Source organism: Tiliqua scincoides, chromosome 2 (assembly GCF_035046505.1).
Source record: "Tiliqua scincoides isolate rTilSci1 chromosome 2, rTilSci1.hap2, whole genome shotgun sequence".
In the NCBI taxonomy this organism is placed as follows: Eukaryota; Metazoa; Chordata; class Lepidosauria; order Squamata; family Scincidae; genus Tiliqua; species Tiliqua scincoides.
The window spans coordinates 41,498,483-41,511,300 of NC_089822.1; the positions used below are offsets into that span (position 1 = coordinate 41,498,483).

General features: G+C 40.7%; 1 protein-coding gene across 1 annotated transcript in view; it reads right to left on the reverse strand.

Annotated features, from left to right (window-relative positions):
• MCTP1 (multiple C2 and transmembrane domain containing 1) overlaps positions 1–12,818 on the reverse strand; it is a 254,641-nt gene that overhangs the window by 195,207 nt on the left and 46,616 nt on the right. The window contains exons 4-5 of the mRNA XM_066616140.1: positions 962–968; positions 70–184 (exon numbers count right to left, since the gene is read on the reverse strand). Coding sequence (XP_066472237.1) covers positions 70–184; positions 962–968 — 122 coding nt within the window. The remainder of the gene's footprint in view (positions 1–69; positions 185–961; positions 969–12,818) is intronic.

A 12,818-nucleotide genomic window follows, 5' to 3' on the forward strand; every position in this document is an offset into this window, starting at 1 on the left:
AAATGAGATGTCTTCCCAGTGTTTGGATAGCAGTTTATATAAAACAAGTGCTTGTCAACATATTCTTACCTCTCCGATCACGAGCTGCTAAATTGTGACCTCTTTTTAATGTAATGTCCAACTGGTACATGCCAGGATCAACTAAAGGTAATTCAGCATTACTAGTTCCAACTGGATTGACTCTCTGAAAAGCAAAAAAACAACAACACATGAATGACACCCGGCATTCTATACTTATCCTCTTAAAATCATCTAATTTTGCATGGTAAAGTAGTATCTCCATTAGTAGGCTATAAAGCCAATACAACCTACCACTGAATGCCAATGCTCTTCTCATCCCATCAATATTAGAGCCTGTCTGGGTACAGAAAGGGGCTGCCAGTGACTGCACACTGATCTAGGGCAGTAGCACCTAGTATTTTGCAAGCTCACTCCCCACTCCCCTCTCTTCCGTTTGGCCATGCAGCTTCCTGGGGGGGAGGAGCCTTGGTAGTCTGAATCCGCTGCCACTAGCCCTGGAGATCAGGATAGCCAGAGAAGATAGACCTCCACAGAAATCCCACTGATTCAGAAATTATGGGGGTGAGAGGAAAAAAGCAATGAATATAGTGTTGAATGAAAATTCAATTATATTCAAATTCAAACTCTGAAAATTCATGTTCAACTATATCCACACTAAATGAAAATTGGAAAATGCAGTCTAAATATTTATTATTAGTACCCTAGCTTCTGGCCCCCAATGAAGCTCACAACAATCAAAATGCTATCAAAGACCAAAACTCAATTAAAACAACAACAAGAAGAAAAACAGTACATTAAGAGTATCAGAGAAGAAAAAATTCAATGCAGGGAAAAGCCAACTCAACGGAAAAGCCTACAAAACAAAAACTTTTATCAGTCTTTGAAAAATCCAACAGAGAAGACACAAACAGGCCTCTAGGGGCAGGTAGGTCTTCAGCACCTGGGGACTGCAACCAAGAAGTCCTCATTTCATGCCACCATAATTTAGAAAGGCGGTCTGGGCAGGCAGATTCATGTGAGAAGGCCTTCAGATATCCCAAGCTTTAAGGCAGTGGTTCTCAAACCAGGGGTCACAAGCCAAACAAGGGTTATATGCAGGGGTGTCCAAAGTTTATGGCAGGAGGGCCACATCATCTCCCTAACACTGTGTCGGGGGCCGGGGGAAAAAAGGATTAATTTACATTTAAAATTTGAATAAATTTACATAAATGAATATATTAAAGATGAGCTTATATGAATGAATGAAGGTCTTGCAATAGCTCAAGGCCTATAAAAGGCATTGTACAAAGCAAGGCTGGCCTTTCCTTTGCTGCCACTGCTGCATCACAGATGTGAAACAGCAAGCAATGGAGGGAGCTCTCATCCCATAGCTCATGCAAGAGGTGAAATAGTCGCCCTCAAGCTGAAAGCAGTTGTGTTGGGCCAGTGAGGGCTCCAACAAATCTCTGGAGGGCCAGAGGCTCATTGGAGACTGGGGGCTCCCTGAGGGCCGCATTGAGAGGCCTTGAGGGCCGCAAGCGGCCCCAGGACCGGGGTTTGGGCACCCCTGGTTATATGGATGCTCCTGAAGGTCACAATGAGCAGAGCTCCTGATAAGCTGTGTGATTGCACAGCTGGAACTGAAACCCTGCACAGATTCCCTTCCAGCACTGTAGTACATTTTTATTTTCATCATCTTCAACATGTACCAACTCTATGGCCTGCCAGACTGAGAAAATGACTATATTTATTGTCGCAGACAAAAACATTTGGAAAACACCACATTAAGAGCTACAAACATAATGACAGACACCTTGAATTGAACTGGAAATATACAGGTCCAGCCTATTTATACACGGATTTTTTATACACGAATTTGATTCAACACAAATGGCCCCTGCAAATGAGAAGGAATGTGCTGATCCCTGGAGAAGGGGAAAAATGCATCCCTTTAAAATCAGTTCAAAAAACTGAACAGTCCTTTAACAATAGCCTTCTTTTGTGTGTGTGTGTGTGTGTGTGTGTGTGTGTGTGTGTGTGTGTGTGAGAGAGAGAGAGAGAGAGAGGGGGGGGGGGTAGCTGGCTGACAATCCATCAATCCTTTTCTCTCCAGCGGACCCCTCCCTTCCCCCTGAGCATGTGAAAGGTGCACTGGTGAAGGGAGCACTGCATTGGTGAAGGGAGGGGCTGAGTGAAGCATCTTTGTAACCACTTGATTGATGGATTGTCTTCTTAATGACTCTTATCTTACATCACAAAGGTCAGCAAGGCTGTTTTTAAATCACCAGAGCAAAGAAACTTTGTTTTTTAAATTGATTTGCTATAGTGTGTTTTTTGCCATCCATGAGAGCTTGGAAGGGAACCATGAGTGCCATGAGTGCTTGGAAGGGAACCCATTTGAATAATGAGGCTCAACCTGTACTGTTAAATGAACATAAATATTATAAAACAAGAGTTATATTTTGAAGTACAGGCACCAACAGAAACTTCTGGTGCTGCTATAGCAGTTGAAGTTTCTGTATATTCTACCACTATGTCAAATACATTGATGCTATAATGGGAAAGTACGACATTTCGATGCCATGCAAATTATCATGCGATAATGCAAGAGGATTATAGCCAGAGTGAAATAGCCAATATTCTTTTGTCTGACCAGCTGATTCCTTCTTTAGAAACAAATGTTTTCTTCTTTCCCTCCTCTAAATTACAATTCATTTCTATTAAAACTCATATCTGCCCACATGCCCTACAGGCAGCCCCTATATATTGCGTGCGTACACCCATGGGCACAGATTCAATTTCAATAAACAATATAGTCTAAAGCAGGATGGCTTGAAGTGGTGCACATTCCCATTCCTTATTTACATATTGAATTGGCACAGTGGCATCACATCTGACAGCGACTTAGGCAACAGAAGCATTAGGTCAGAGACAATGCGAACACATTGTTAAAAATGTTAATACTCCCCCATATAACAAAATCAGATTCCCCAAAGGATGCAACCCTATCCACACTTATCTGGGAGTAAGTCCCAGTGACTATCACTGTTAAAAGCATATACAGTACATAGTAGCCTGTTAAAAGTACAGATATGCAACTTTTCCGCAAATGCTGTCACATGGAAGCAACAAGTCTAATACATTAAAAAAAAATGCACATCGAAATGAATGGGGACCCACCTGAAATTGGATTGTGACCCACCTAGTGGATCCCAACCCACAGTTTGAGGAAAGCTGCCACACAGGAAAATTTTGCCTTAGCCACTGCCTGACAGTCATGTTATTTCCTTTTGTATGTTAGGTCTGCGGCAGGAAATTAGAAACCACATTGTAATCTAAATGTTAGAAGATAGCATTGACTTGCCTGCTTCATAGCAACAGTGTGAGATTTGTATATTTAAAACAATCATATCAGTAATAAAAACGCACACCATTTAATGTATCATCTTAGACACATTCAACATTCTATCACAATTCCACATCTCGCTAACAAAAAAAATCTATGAAATCCTTGATTTGAGAATGGCTCCCTCTCTTGAGAGTTTTCGGCGAGGCCTGAAAACACTGTTGTTTAAACAAGCCTTCTGATTTCTGGCCTTCTTAACATTTTTATACATCTTTTAGTTTTTTACAGGCTTGATTCCTCGGTGACTTGTTCTTTTATTCTGTCTTTAATCTGACTACTGTTTTTATGGCCTCTGTAATGTGTTTTTAAATGTTTTTATCTGCTATGTATTAATGTTTTTAAAATTTGTTTTTTTAATATGTTGTTAGCTGCCCTGGGTCCCGTTAGGGAGAAGGGCGGGATAAAAATAAAGTTTTATTAATTATTATTATTATGAAACATCCACAGAGGTTTAATTTAAGAACACATTTATATTCTGCTCTTCAATCCAAAAGAGACCTTTCGAATGGCTAGCTACCATCATAAAATGCCAGATAAACAATTTAAAACCAAACAGAAGCAGCAGTACAAAGTCAGCAGCTAGCCCTAAATTAAAGAGTACCCCAATTACTGAAATAATGTATGTAAAGCACTTTGAATACTCCCAAAGGAACCATTAAAAATGGTCCATACTTAGTAAGAGTATGGATACATACTTAGTAAGAGTACGCTGTCTTCTATACTATTACTCAGCATTTAGATAGCACTTTGCACTGCCCAAGTGCTGCACATAAATTTCAAGTGCTGCACATTAAATCTATGGTCAAGGGAAGGGCCTAATGAAAGACTTCCAATCTTGTGCTATTTTCCATAAGACCAAGTGTCTCAGAACCAGAACTAACTCGGCACCAAAATTCAGATTCAGCTAATTAACCACAATATACAATGATTAACACCTAGCTATGTTTTTTGTTTTTTATATCCGAGTCCTTCCTCTGTGCCACCCCCTTCCATAAACAGCATGTTGCATGCACTCAACTGCCAAGTGGCAAGGTCCAGGGACAGACACTAAATTTAGCTTCCTCTGAATGACACACTTACTAGTCTGCACTAGTTTACAAAATACACAAGCAGAGGACAAAGTGGAATAAATCAGCAGGCATTCCCTCAAGAAAACAATCTGCTACTTCAGATCCCTAGACAGAGGCTCTACTTCTTCCAGATGCCTTCAGACTAGCAGCTTCTCCCAGAACACTAAGGTGGAAGTGAGAGCTTTCATCTTCCCCATATCTAAAAAGTCTCTCATTCAGACCAAAAAAGAGAGAGAGAGAGACTGTCAGCTGTCTCCTAACCCTCAATTGATATTTTTGGACTTACCAACAATTGGTCTAATAAAGGAACTGTCAGGCAAAAGTGGTTCACATAGTTTTGCTCCTTAAAACACTGTCTGAGCCAATTCCTTTTTTACCCCAAAATAGCACTGTGGTTGTCTTTCTAAACAGCTCAATTTCTCCTCCTCCTATATCACAGTTCTTCCACATATAATTTCTGTGTTCTAGACCAGGGGTGTCCAAAGTTTTTGGCAGGAGGGCCACATCATCTCTCTGACACTGTGCCGGGGGCGGCGGGGGGCAATTAATTTACATTTAAAATTTAAATAAATTTACATAAGTTTACATAAATGAATATATTAAAGATGATCTTATATGAATGAATGAAGGTCTTGCAATAGCTCAATGCCTATAAAAGGCCTTGCACAAAGCAAGGCTAGCCTTTCCTTCACTGCTGCTACTGCATCACAGACATGAAACAGCAAGCAGAGGAGGGAACCCTCATCCCACAGCTCACGCGAGAACTGTGATAGGTCAAACAGTCGCCCCCACGCTGAGAGCAGTTGCGTCGGGCCAGTGCGGGCTCCAGCAAATGTCCGGTGGGCCAGAGGCTCACTGGAGACTGGGGACTCCCTGAGGGCCGCATTGAGAGACCTTGAGGGCCGCAAGTGGCCCCAGGGCCAGGGTTTGGGCACCCCTGTTCTAGACCACTTCTGGATTATTATTAATTTTCTTGTTTTAGCATAAAATGGAAGCATCAAGTTGCAAAAAATCTACAACTTATGCTAGCACGAAATCTGATCAGAAAGCTGAATAATGAAGTTGCTGTCAACTTTGCTGTAGGCAAATTTCTGTCTGGAGATCCAGAGCTCAATCCTATCCAGCGTCCAAGTGTCAATGGAGCCGTGCCAACGGGGCCTATGCTGCATTGTACAGTGGAGGGACAGTCACAGAGGCCTTCTCAAGGTAAGGAGCCACCTGTTCCTTTACCTTAGGGCTGCATTGTGGTTGCATCAGCACTGGAAAATTGGACAGGATTGGGTCGACAGTCCTTTCACAGAATGAGATCCTGTTTTGTTCATAAGCGTAAATTAAAGCTGGGGTAAATTAAAACCGTCACAATCACAACTATTGCCTCGGGCTTACCAATATTTCATACCGTACATTAAGTTTAGATAGCTATTTTGTACAATGTCTCCGTAGTTCATTATTAGAAATCTGTACCTGCTATTATTTTAACTGGAGGGAAATACAGTTTCCTATGTTTCTGCAAGCCACTGCTTGCTCCACAGGTAACATCTTTCATTTCTTGATCCGTTCTGCTCTTTTGCAATGTGTTATTGTATTATATCACAAGATGCTGTTTAGTACTGAACAAATGTATCTTCTTTTATGTGGGAGTGACTTGGACTGATAAATAATCTACAATACTGTACCAACAAAGTGCAAGTCTTTATATTTACACAATGTAGGCAGAGTAACTGAAGCTGCAGTACAGCAGTCTTCTCCCAATCACCCAAAAACTTACCAATATATATTATGAAACTACTGCCACTAAGACTTCAAACTAAACAAGCACAGTAAAAATATGAACACCTGCGCTTTTGACAACTTTGGTCAAATAGAGTAATAATGTTCCCAGTGCAACATCATGAGCTATTTCAGCAACCCAATTTTAAAAAGCAATATGTACTTCAATTCATTTCAATACAATTCAGCACTACTAAGATACACTGATATGCCCATCTTTTTATATTGCATATTTTTGTTGCTTTGCTTTTAAGGGTCTTGTAAACATTTTGTTGCTACTGTATTGTCTCTGTGTTTTAATCTACTTAATTATTGCAGGTATTGTTCCACTTTCATTTTATGAATCTCTGTAAGGTGCCTAGAGCATCCCAAATGTTGGGGAACAAGGCAGAATATAAATCCTTTAAAGAAATAAAAAATATTGAGCACAGAGCTCAAATACGAAAGCACTAATGAATTAGAATTTAACAGAACTCCAGAATTATACTCTATGAGTGCAATCCTAATCAATTTTCCAGTACCGAGGTAAGGGCAAATGCAGCTTTGAGGTAAGGGAACAAACATTCCCTTATCTTGAAGAGGCCACTGCAACAGTCACCCAACTGCAGGATGCAGCACATGCCCCATTGGCACAGCCTATGTCAGTGCTGGAAAGTTGGTTAGGATTTTGGCCTTCATTTGATAACTGCTTCTAGCTTTTCATTAATTTGCAACATACTATTGCAAAATAAATGAGATTCGTAAATCCCTGTAAATTTCCACAGTATTGCTTTTAAATCTCAGACTAACCAAGAACTTTATTACAAAGCTGACACTCCATGAAATCATGTCACTACATGGTTGAACTTGTCATTTATTTTCAGCTTGATAGAACACCAATATAGCAATTCAAAACATCCATCCCCCACTTTAAACTATTTCTCCAATGTTAGAAATGATATCTTGCCCTTCTTATAAGGATCCAGGGCGATTTACAATAAGAGGTAGTTTATGAAAATTAACAAAATGTCCAATATGAATAAGTAGTAAATATGTATGAGTAGTAAAGAGTAGTAAATATGTATAAGTAGTATACATAGTGTACTACTATACTATGTATAGTAAGTAGTAAATATATATAAGTAGTAAAGAGTAGTAAATATGAATAAGTAGTAAACACTTCTGAAGTCAACAGTAGAAATTAGTAATGACCTTACACACATGGTTATCTTACTATTCCTTTAGCAGTGAAATTTTTCTGTGGTGCTTTAAAGCAAGTACATTCATTCTCGGTTTTATAGCAAGATCTGTCACACACTCATGTGGGTATGAAATTGCTACCTTGATAAGTGTATGGCATATCACATGCTCTAAAGGGAAATAAAGTAGCAGAAGAGCAGTTAAGGGTTGCTTTGTATTGTTTTGCTCCTAGCATACCTAAAAATATCACTGCTAGAGATTATGGGGAGAGGAGAAGAGAACATTGGAAATATTTTCTGCAAAATGTAGTCAAGTCTCTAAGCCAACAGAAAAACTGCCAACAAGAAAGAGATATATTGGAACAAAAATGCAATCCATATTATTTTGTTTTCTACTGAGGAAATCAGCTTGCTATTTAATGCATTTATAAAGGCCCCTTCATATTTTACCACAGCACTGTAGAAGCTACAGTTCTGTGGTTTCATCCCATACCACCCACAGCAGCTTTTGAAAGATGTGGAGAGGCAGCTAAATGGGTTCTGTCTACCCAACTATTGCCTTCCCTCACAGTGGGTGACAAGCTGGTGGGAAATACCTATCAACTTGATCCCACCCATGTAGTCCCCGGCTTCCAAATACTGTATAACCTCAGTGGTGTAAAATGAAATATGGGAAAGTAGCTCCCACTACCACCACATAATTAGGAATTGTAGTTCATATAGAAAGTGCATAAACCATCAATCAAAATATTTGTTTAGTAGATAGTTTTCTTAAAGAGAGAGCCAGGGTGGTGTAGTGGTTTGGGAGGTGAACTTAGACCTGGAAGATCCAGGTGCAAATCCCCCCTCAGCCATGACGCTTCCTGGGTCACCTCGGACCAGTCACTTTAAGATAACACTGCCATCCATGAAAAAAATAAAACCGCTTTAGACTGCCTCTATCAATTACAGGTGCCCCAACCATATCTACAGATTCAGTTAATCCACGGTTCTCCATGCCCACCCTACCCATTTCCTTCCGCTTTTTTTTATTAGCAAGCAGGTATGTTTCTTGCTTTAACAGAGGCTAGAACAGGAATGCAGCAAGCAGGCAGGCAGCCTACATGCTGGGGGACACAGTCAGAACTTTCACAGAAAGGTAACTGGGAATTGGTGTGGGTGGGTGGAGGACTTCTTTATACAGTAAATACAGGGTTCCCTAATAAACGTGATTTCTGTATTGGCAGAAGGGGGGCTGGAATGGATATTGGGGGGCCCTGTATGACTTTGCTAGTGTTAATTCAAGAATGTAACTTGTATGCAACTTTTCCAACATGATTAGTTATATCAATGTTCTTAAAAAGATAGCGTGAATGTGTATGCATCCTTCAAACTTCCTACATGTCCTGCCTTTTTTATAAGCATGGTTTTGCATCGAATTGAGTTCTAGAAATGCTAATAACTTTCAACAGCAGAAATCTTGGATACAACAAACTAGAAAGTTAACAAAAACTACTCTCAAACATCCAGTAGTTAAGACTGAGTAGTGCAAAACAACTTACATTTTCCTATTACTGCAGACTATAGTATCAAATTTGCATGCTTGCAGGAGTCAGTACATCATGTTTAGATTTTGCAGCAAACTGTAAACATCCAGGAAGCTTGCTTTAAGCTAGTGCTACGAGTCATCTGCTCATTGAATGATTTACACTCATATGTACAACAAGTAAGCAAGTAATATATATCAGCGACTTTGCACGTACAGAGACCTGCCTGCTTCATCTAAAATGAATTCTAGTGGTTTAATAACTTCCTCTCTCAGTAGAAAAAGCAGAAGATAACACTATGGTCTGAAATTTTACTGTTTTTATTACTGGACTTCTAAAAGAACAGGTCTGCATAAAGAAGCTATCTATATATTAGAGGCTTAAATAAAGAATCTATATAGGCAACAAGAGAAATTCTTAATGTTGAAGAAAACAGGTGCTTCACACATCCATCTTGCAGGTTTAACAGAACTATGAGAACATTAACTGGCATTCTTACAATACATTTTCATAGAAAGTATTATCTTCAAGGCAAGTCTCTTTGGCTCTTACGAAGTAAATCAAGAGCACATACTTTGCATCAAGTTATTGCATAACAATATACTGTAGCTTTGTTAGAGTTAAAAAACCTGCAAATTTATAGAATCTGTTAACAAACCAGAAAAAAAAAAACACACAAAACATTTACCTTATTGTGCTCAAATAGCAACATTTGTCCAGTTTTCGCTTAGGAGATACAAACCACCTTTGGTTTTACATACATCATGCTCAAAATCAATCCTATAAACATGTTAATGCCAATGATATTCTTTATCTTCAGCAAGTAGCAACAGCTTCTTTTCACATTACTTGCTGCTCTGAACTGCAGCCACTGGGAGTGACTGTAAGAGGAAACCGTGAAGTGTGAATACAGTTGCTTCACAGCTTACGAAGGATGTGACTCAACTATCTCCCATATCCCTGTAATACATCTTTATCCCTCCCCAAACAGCAAACATGAAATACAAAACATTCTTGTGCATATTTAAAGCAACTTACAAACACAATATTGCTGAAGGGAAAAAAATCTGACAGTAAAAAAATATATACTGTACAGTACACATAAATCAATTACAGCAAGAAGTTCAAAAGAAACACACACATCATCAAAATACACACAGCCTCGTAGCTTGCTAATGATAAAACCTATCGAAAAGAATTGTTAACATCATATGGATGCTAAAATTATACCACTGGAATAAACATGAATATCCAGATCAAATAGTTTAAATTATATTGGCTCATTTCTAAATATGTCATTAAACAAATGGAAGACAGTTCAGCTATTTCACAAGTCTTCATTCCTGCTGAAGTCCCAAGTCCTCATTCCTGCCAAAGTCCCCTCATCACCTACCATGCTGTTCCCTAGAGTCCCCCAAGCATAAGAACATAAGAACACCACCACTGGATCAGGCCATAGGCCCATCTAGTCCAGCTTCCTGTATCTCACAGCGGCCCACCAAATGCCCCAGGGAGCACACCAGATAATAAGAGACCTGCATCCTGGTGCCCTCCCTTGCATCTGGCATTCTGACATAACCCATTTCTAAAATCAGGAGGTTGCACATACACCTCATGGCTTGTAACCCATAATCGATTTTTCCTCCAGAAACTTGTCCAATCCCCTTTTAAAGGCATCTAGGCTAGACACCAGCACCACATCCTGCGGCAAGGAGTTCCACAGACCGACCACACGCTGAGTAAAGAAATATTTTCTTTTGTCTGTCCTAACCCGCCCAACACTCAATTTTAGTGAATGTCCCCTGGTTCTGGTATTATGTGAGAGTGTAAAAAGCATCTCCCTATCCACTCTGTCCATCCCCTGCATAATTTTGTATGTCTCAATCATGTCCCCCCTCAGGCGCCTCTTTTCTAGGCTGAAGAGGCCCAAACGCCGTAGCCTTTCCTCATAAGGAAGGTGCCCCAGCCCCGTAATCATCTTAGTCGCTCTCTTTTGCACCTTTTCCATTTCCACTATGTCTTCTTTGAGATGCAGCGACCAGAACTGGACACAATACTCCAGGTGTGGCCTTACCATAGATTTGTACAACGGCATTATAATACTAGCCGTTTTGTTCTCAATACCCTTCCTAATGATCCCAAGCATAGAATTGGCCTTCTTTACTGCCGCCGCACATTGGGTCGACACTTTCATCGACCTGTCCACCACCACCCCAAGATCTCTCTCCTGATCTGTCACAGACAGCTCAGAACCCATTAACCTATATCTAAAGTTTTGATTTTTTGCCCCAATGTGCATGACTTTACACTTACTGACATTGAAGCGCATCTGCCATTTTGCTGCCCATTCTGCCAGTTTGGAGAGATCCTTCTTGAGCTCCTCACAATCACTTCTGGTCTTCACCACTCAGAAAAGTTTGGTGTCGTCTGCAAACTTAGCCACTTCACTGCTCAACCCTGTCTCCAGGTCATTTATGAAGAGGTTGAAAAGCACCGGTCCCAGGACAGATCCTTGGGGCACACCGCTTTTCACTTCTCTCCATTGTGAAAATTGCCCATTGACACCCACTGTCTGTTTCCTGGTCTTCAACCAGGTCTCAGTCCAGGAGAGGACCTGCCCTCTAATTCCCTGACTGTGGAGCTTTTTCAGCAGCCTTTGGTGAGGGACCGTGTCAAACGCCTTCTGAAAGTCCAGATATATAACGTCCACGGGTTCTCCCACATCCACATGCCTGTTGACCTTTTCAAAGAATTCTAAAAGGTTTGTGAGGCAAGACTTACCCTTACAGAAGCCATGCTGACTCTCCCTCAGCAAGGCCTGTTCGTCTATGTGTTTTGAGATCCTATCTTTGATGAGGCATTCCACCATCTTACCCGGTATAGATGTTAGGCTGACCGGCCTATAGTTTCCCGGGTCCCCCCTCTTTCCCTTTTTAAAGATAGGCGTGACTTTTGCTATCTTCCAATCCTCTGGCACCGTGGCTGTTTTGAGGGACAAGTTCCATATTTTAGTCAAGAGATCAGCAACGTCATTCTTTAATTCCTTAATAACTCTTGGGTGGATGCCATCCGGGCCCGGTGACTTACTGATCTTGAATTTATCAATGAGGTCTGAAACATCTTCTCTTTCAACCTCTATCTGACTTAATTTCTTGGTCAGGAGGGGCCGTTCGGGCCGCGGTATTTGCCCGAGGTCTTCTGCCATGAAGACAGATGCAAAGAACTCATTTAATTTCTCTGCCATCTCTAAGTCTCCTTTTATCTCCCCTTTCCCTCCCTCACCATCCAGAGGGCCAACCGCTTCTCTGGCGGGTTTCCTGCTTCTAACATATTTGAAGAAGCTTTTATTATTCCCCATAATGTTGCTGGCCATGCGTTCCTCATAGTCTCACTTGGCCTCCCGTATCACCTTCTTAAATTTCTTTTGCCACAGTTTATGCTCCTTTTTATTCTCTTCATTAGGGCAAGACTTCCATTTACGGAAGGAAGCTTCCCTGCCCTTTATGGCCTCTCTGAGCCCCACAAACAGCTTTTCAGGAGAACAGGGAGCTGCAATGAAAAGTGCGTGCACTTCCCTGCAAGGCAATCCTCCTCAGGAACACAGTAGATATACGTACAATGTGAACTCTTTCACCTTTCCTCTCAGTCATCCATCCCTCCTCTTTCCCCTTCTCTAGTTCAAGGGTCTCCAAACCTTTAGTCAGAGGGCTGCATCAAATGTCTGGCATGGTTCTGAGGGCCGGAAAAAAATTTAAATATAAAATTTAAATAAATAAATTAGAGATGGAACTTAGATATGTGAATAAATGAATGAATGTGCTCATTCATTCAACCTCTCTGGCCTTTAGAACACCCTCCAGATGCAACC